Genomic DNA, 7,115 nt, shown 5'->3' on the forward strand with positions numbered 1-7,115 from the left:
GGAACGTTCGTCATTCCGGAATGCGCCAAGGTTCCGGAATGTTCAGTATTCCGGAATGTTCAGAAATCCGGAATGCGCCAAGGTTCTGGAATGTTCGGAATTCCGTAATGCGCCAAGGTTCCGGAATGTTCGGAATTCCAGAATGCGCCAAGGTTCCGGAATATTTGGCATTCCGGAATTCCGGAATGCGCCAAGGTTCCGGAATGTTCGGAATTCCGTGCCAAGGTTCCGGAATGTTCAGTATTCCGGAATGTTCAGAAATCCGGAATGCGCCAAGGTTCTGGAATGTTCGGAATGCCGGAATGTGCCAAGGTTCCGGAATGTTCGGAATTCCAGAATGTGCCAAGGTTCCGGAATATTTGGCATTCCGGAATTCCGGAATGCGTCAAGGTTCCGGAATGTTCGGAATTCCGCGCCAAGGTTCCAGAATGTTCGGAATTCCGGAATGTTCGGAATTCTGTGCCAAGGTTCCGGAATGTTCGGAATTCCGCGCCAAGGTTCCAGAATGTTCGGAATTCCGGAATGTTCGCAATTCCAGAATGCGCCAAGGTTCCGGAATGGTCGGAATTGCGCGCCAAGGTTCCAGAATGTTCGGAATTCCGGAATGTTCAGAATTCCGGAATGCGTCAAGGTTCCGGAATGTTCGGAATTCCGCGCCAAGGTTCCAGAATGTTCGGAATTCCGGAATGTTCGGATTTCTGTGCCAAGGTTCCGGAATGTTCGGAATTCCGCGCCAAGGTTCCAGAATGTTCGGAATTCCGGAATGTTCGCAATTCCAGAATGCGCCAAGGTTCCGGAATGGTCGGAATTGCGCGCCAAGGTTCCAGAATGTTCGGAATTCCGAATGTTCGGAATTCCGGAATGCGCCAAGGTTCCGGAATGTTCGGAATTCTGTGCCAAGGTTCCGGAATGTTTGGAATTCCGGAATGTTCGGAATTCCGTAATGCGCCAAGGTTCCGGAATGTTCGGAATTCCGGAATGCGCCAAGGTTCCGGAATGTTCGGAATTCCGGAATGCGCCAAGGTTCCCGAATGTTCGGAATTCCGCTGAAACCTTTTTTCTGCTTTTCTGGCTTTACATCAATAAAGCGTTAGTCCCAACACTGATCATAATTAACCTAATTAACCATAATTGACTCCCTGGAGGACAGATAATGATGAGATGAGATGAGATGAGATGAGGTGAATTGCCCACAACTGAGACGACAGACCTTGCTGACCATACATAAAGGAATGCACAGATATCATCACACCATAACACAATAAAACACAGACAAACAACATTCCACATAGTTCATAGTGTCACAGTTCACGTTATTTGCCACTTCCCTCTTCCATCCAGAGGAGGAAGCAGGGGCAGCCATTTCTGGCACATGTATCACTCTTTAGAGAAAAAAAGCTATCCATAACGCAAAATTTAGAGTAATTTTTTTTCGAGTTAGCTCTGCCAATCAGCAACCCATGTGAATGGTTTAATTTCCTGGATTTTGTTAATTTGTTACCTGGAAGGAGATGGTGCCAATGCATGCGCACTCAAAATCGGACCGTGAGGTAGCAAACGTGGACAAATTTGCGCCAGGTTATTCAGTTTTCAATGCCCTCTAGCAAATGATGAATGTATAAAAGGCATTAACTGTGGTTATGTCGGGTTTCTAGAGACGACCTGTGACACACACATGTAATGGAGCTGTCAAAAAATTATTAGCTATCCTGACTTCAGGTCTTAGATGAACAGTGAGTTGGAATCCAATGTGTGGGTCATGGACATTACCGAATGCTGTGATTCACAGACAGTGGCTCAGGAGCCACACGTGTCTCACAACACATTATATCTGAGTCAAAGGTTTCAGGTGTTTAAAAACTGGGTCCCAAGGAAAAGATATTGGTGAAATATGACTTTAATCCAATTTGGGGTACTTTTTTGTCTTCGTGTGTTTTCTTATTTACAACTAATATTAATATTAGGGGGCAAGGAGTGACAAAATTAAATACATAAATAAATTAAATACACCATTAAATAATTAAATGTGTCAGTTATTTAAAATTGGAATTAGTGAACTAAATGAAGATTTAAATATTTCTGTTCAAACATTTAATAAATTACTGTCACGGCTGCCGGCGTGAGCCGTGTGGTGTAGGAGGAAAAGGACCCAAAATGCAGGCAGTTGACTGGTGATGAGAATGAAGTTTTATTTGCAGAAGTGGAGCGACTGAACAGGTAGTGAGACAAGACGAATGACTGAAAAAACCTAGACTGGGAAAACTAAATAACAAACCTAAGCATGAAACGGGGCGCGGAGAATGCAGAGAGACATAGTTACACCGAGAAACACAGACGATCCGACGATGAACAGAAGCCAACACACACTATAAATACACACTAGGTAATGAGGAGATGACATGCAGGGGTGGACACAGCTGACACTAATGGACATGATGAGAGGCAGACCTACAAAGTAAAACCGGAAACACCCAGACTGTTTTGCAACAAAAACACAGGGACCTGAACGGAGCACAGAGGGGAGACACAGGTAGGGATAATAAACACGACAACCAACCCAAATAATTAATACAGAATCAGAATAAACACCAAACACAAGATGAACCCAAAAAGAAACACAAAACGCTGGGTCAACGACCCAGGATCACAACAATTACTTATTTTAAATTTTATTTGACTAATGACATTAAACCCAGGGGGTTAACACTAGTGATGGGCAGATGAAGCCCCATGAAGCACTGAAGCTTTTCATCCAATTGGTTCACCCCAACGCGAAGCTTCATGAAGCTTCATTTGCTCTAGCAGGACACCTACTGGACGTAAAAATAATAGTTGGCATGAATTTGAAGAGTGTGGCATTTTGCACACAGCCTGTAAATGTCAACAACAAAAGGAGTGTGTAAAACATGTATATTGTAGTGATGGCAGTATACTGTGTATATTTATAGTGGCAGTATGGGAAATGATTATTTGGAAATGCTTGAAATGGAAATGATCATTTACTGTGAGGTGAGGTGTGGTTGGGGTGTGGACAGTAGTTGTGCTTTTGTAACGTTGAGGTATGGACAGCTACACACTGAGGCTTTGAGCCTCAGTCCTGCCTGTTCACATTTTATTCTGTAAAAACTAAATTTTCACTGCTTTTATGACCTTTTTAGTGGGGAGAACATAGCTAGGATTTAATGATTTAACAAATCTTTTGAATCCTTTGTCCTCTACAATGCTAAATGGCTGGGAGTCCTCAATCACCATGGTAACCAGGTCTTCATCTATTTGAGATTGTTCTCCTGAGGAAAGACAATAAAGACAAAGCACAAATATAAATATCACACACGTAACTTATAACAGTTGTATAATATTGTTATATCATTTAGTAACATTACTGCATCCTATATTATCATTGCATTTGATGGCTCACCTGGTCTTGCTCCACAATCGGTGTTCCTCTTATTCTCATGCAAAGCTCTGTAGTGCCTAAGCATGGATGAGGTGTTGTTGTTATATCCCAGCTCCCTGGCACATAGCAAACACTTCACCTTGTACAAAAGTCAAGACAGCTCAACATAAATTGTATTGCACCATCAGTATCATGAAAATACATCTTCTGTAGAAATTTACATACCTTGTTGGGAGGAATAAGATCAAAATGTTCCCACACAGGGGAGGACATCCTCCTCTTCTTAGCTGGCTCCATTCTCTCCTGACTTTCTCTCCTCACTCTCATAAACCTCCAAACGGTCTCCAAACTCTCTCTAACCGCAACTCTCCATCAAACACCCACATTTTGAATGAAGTCTGAGGGTTTATATCGCTGTCATATCTCGCAGCAAAGTTCGAACCACTTCATGAACCAGTCACGTGGTACAGCCGGGCAGCGAGGCTTCGGACGTCATCATTTTCAGCTCCTCCCATAAATGAAGCAAGCCTCGATACGCGCTTCGCGGAAACGCCCCCTCCATTACTCGACACACGCTCCGAAGCCTCGATACAGAACGTCCCATCACTAGTTAACACTGTTCCAGTCAAAACCATTGCTTTGGCCTGGTGTACACCAATTTCATTTACCGAGGTTATATCTATTGTGTCTTTATTTCCTGATGTCCGTATGTGTCATACTTGTTTGCCTGTCCCATTTAGTTCTTTAGCTGTCAGAATTGTCTGAAGACCAAGAAGGATACCCAATGGATTTACTTTGCTAAATGGATCATCACAGCCTTGCCGTATTGGTCCATTTGATCAACCTTTGTTGTTATTGTTTATTTTATTTTATTTTCAGTTGTTACAGACGGGACAGACATGACTGAGGGATAGGAAAGGGAGAAAGAAAGATGAAGAAAAAGAAAAACAGAAGGGAAGAGGGACAGTGAGAAAGGGTCAGTCACCAATTCTGAATCATAACTAACATTAAAAACATGTTTAAGAAGGAAAGAGAGCAAATAAATCTGATTAACATCTGATCTTTGTGTTTTTTGTTCAATATCAGCATGACCTGTGTATACATAGACAAACTTTATTAAAAGAGATAACATGACGTGTTTCCATCATGTAGTAATTGTTAGGTTTAAATGTACCAGAACAGTTAGACACTATGAAACACATACAGACTTCAAAATGTTTGATTAATATTTTTATTGTGAATATTAATCAAGATTAAAGTAACAGTGTGCAAAATCTCAACACTAGATGTCAGTACATAGCAGACTGCATTCAACCCATTTCTGTTTTCGTACCCCTCCCAGTCCAAATACACAATCCCAACTAAGGTGGCTTCCATTTATCTGTAGTGAGTGTGTGCTGTCAGTCCGCTGTTTAGCTCAGCAGTAGCAATATGTATCGACATCTATGGAGGAAAACGCAAAACTTTGTGGTTGAGTCCAATATGAGTCGATGAGTCACTGAAGCTCATTTCTGTCTGAAAATGATACTGCAGTGTTGTTCAAGATATCCTGAACTTCTCTGTCAATAAGTGCTGCCCTTGTTAGTGACACTTTGAAGTGGAGCTAACTTTGTTAAATTCAGACTCTTAGCGAATAAACTCTCATACAATGTGAGAGTGTAATCAAATTGTTTATTGGAGGGAAAATGTGATTTTTAGGACACTTGAGTCTAACATTAGGTAATATAGCATTAGCTTATTGCTGCTGTGTTTTAGCCAGCTCAGTGTCAGCTGTCTGTAGGTAGTAGGGTCGCATGTTTAATCTACTAACAATAAGTAATTGTGATGAAATCAGGAAAAAATGAACATGTTTTACACATTTCATGTGTTAGAGCTCTGACTTCAGTTCAGTAGATTTAGCTGAGGAGAAAGAGGATGACATCTTATCCAGTTATCGCCTTCCCTCGCATTTTTGCTTCTTTAATGAAGTAAACCAGATGATAAAACACGAGTATGAACCTTCCTGTCTTAAGTTTGTAGGTGCAGACACAAATTAAAATTTCTCTAGGCTAAATTATTACTATTTTATTATTTTAAATTTTGCTAACTTTCAGGGATTTCTCAGTTGAACAAACATGTTTTATAACTCATAAGATATTTTTTTCCCCCAATCTAATTTGCAGGGAATTATTTCTATGTTGTTGGAAACGGCATAGAAATACTGGACTGATACCGTTTTTAACCAAACACGTACATTTGGACAGTTGTGGATCCAATGTACCAAGCAAACTACCCACTAGCCAGTAAGCATTCATCTAGCGGCTCTAATCTGTATCTCTTAATTCCAACCTGAGCTAACAGAATTATTTATTTAGAGAATGAATGGTGGGTTTAAATACTTGGATAACACCTGGAACAAATAGACCTTTTTCTTTTTATTCTTGTACTGAAAATCTTGAGAGATGGTTTTTAATGGCATTTAACTTTAGTCAGAGACGTACAGTATAATATTACTCAGTGATATAAGATTTAAGACAGAACACACATAATACCTTAAAGGAGTGAGGCTCTAAGCGGTGAGGCCATTCAATTTCTCTTGGTGAATGACTGTAAAAATCTGTACAGCATATTTTACGTTGATATTTCTCTTCCTGCATTGTAAAGCATGGTAATTTTAGTGTTCAATAAACTTTCAGTCCAAAAACCGGCTACGTGGGTTTTATTAATAAACTGAATGACAGATAGCAGTTGGGTTCATCAAAGTTCAAATCTGTCACATTTTACAGTAGAATATCCAGGCAATAGATGGGTCATTCCATATGAAAAGCAACCAACTGCACCAGTTTAATGTTTCTGATGGAGAGGAACAGAAACAACCATTAGTTTGATCTGTTCTCTGATTATTCTGTGGAAAAAAAAACAACAACTTTTGAGTCCAACTTTTAAAGGATTTCATCACCATGTGAGATAAGCCAGAACAAGTTATGCCAAATAGGAGGGTTTTTTTTTTTAAACCTAGTGTTTGATATTCCCACTATAGCCTTAATTCATTCTGTCAAAAATAATTTACCAGTAATCTACAATCCTTTTTAATTCTGTGGCTGTTAGGTGGAGACACTAGTTGGTTTTACATATCAGTTTCAGTTCCAAACTTTTAGGAGCATTAAACTTTCTGTTGTTTGGTTTAATATAATGAATAAATCTAATTTTATTAAGCATGACAGACACAGATGTCTTCAGGGATACAGACCACCATGAAAAATGAAGTGGCTTTTGAGGGGCTTGGAAAGTTTAAAAAGTCTTGAAATTTGGCCCACAGATTCAATGTGATGAAGGCTTTGTTGTTATGTGATCACTTTCCTTGAATAGGGCTTTGGAGCGTGATGTCACGGGGGTGGGCGTGGAAAGGATTTTGGCCCGATCCGCCATTTTGGGGGTCTAAGTAAGGAGCGAAAGCATAGCCATGGTTCGTACTTGCTGCGTGGTCGGCTGCAATGTTCGATCTTACGACCGGCACGGGAATAAGTTTCGATTGTCTTTTTATGCTTTCCCAACCTGGAAGCAACATGAAGGAGCTCATGTATCGGATATTACCAAACGAAGGCGTCTAGCCTGGATAGAAGCCGTGAGACGAGCTGATATCCAGTTCTGTTACGTCTCCAGATATATCAGCTGGTGTGCTCAAGACATTTTCATTCCGGTAAGTTCTAAATATGTTGACATCACACTTTATAGCTGA

The 7,115-nt window shown here is 40.5% G+C and overlaps 1 protein-coding gene across 1 annotated transcript; it reads right to left on the reverse strand.

Annotated features, from left to right (window-relative positions):
* Nucleotides 1–2,708: 2,708 nt before the first annotated feature.
* On the reverse strand, nucleotides 2,709–4,008 carry LOC146690258 (uncharacterized). The gene is made up of 3 exons (XM_085435275.1): nucleotides 3,623–4,008; nucleotides 3,419–3,536; nucleotides 2,709–3,287 (listed from the first exon to the last, which is right to left on the reverse strand). Exons 1-3 carry the CDS (start codon nucleotides 3,722–3,724, stop codon nucleotides 3,127–3,129), a joined length of 381 nt encoding a protein of 126 aa, XP_085291401.1. The 5' UTR covers nucleotides 3,725–4,008; the 3' UTR covers nucleotides 2,709–3,126.
* Nucleotides 4,009–7,115: the final 3,107 nt, after the last annotated feature.

This window comes from Copadichromis virginalis, linkage group LG16 (genome assembly GCF_057382275.1).
Source record: "Copadichromis virginalis isolate Kocher_CV1m ecotype Utaka linkage group LG16, C_Virginalis_male_GT1.1, whole genome shotgun sequence".
Taxonomy (NCBI): Eukaryota; Metazoa; Chordata; class Actinopteri; order Cichliformes; family Cichlidae; genus Copadichromis; species Copadichromis virginalis.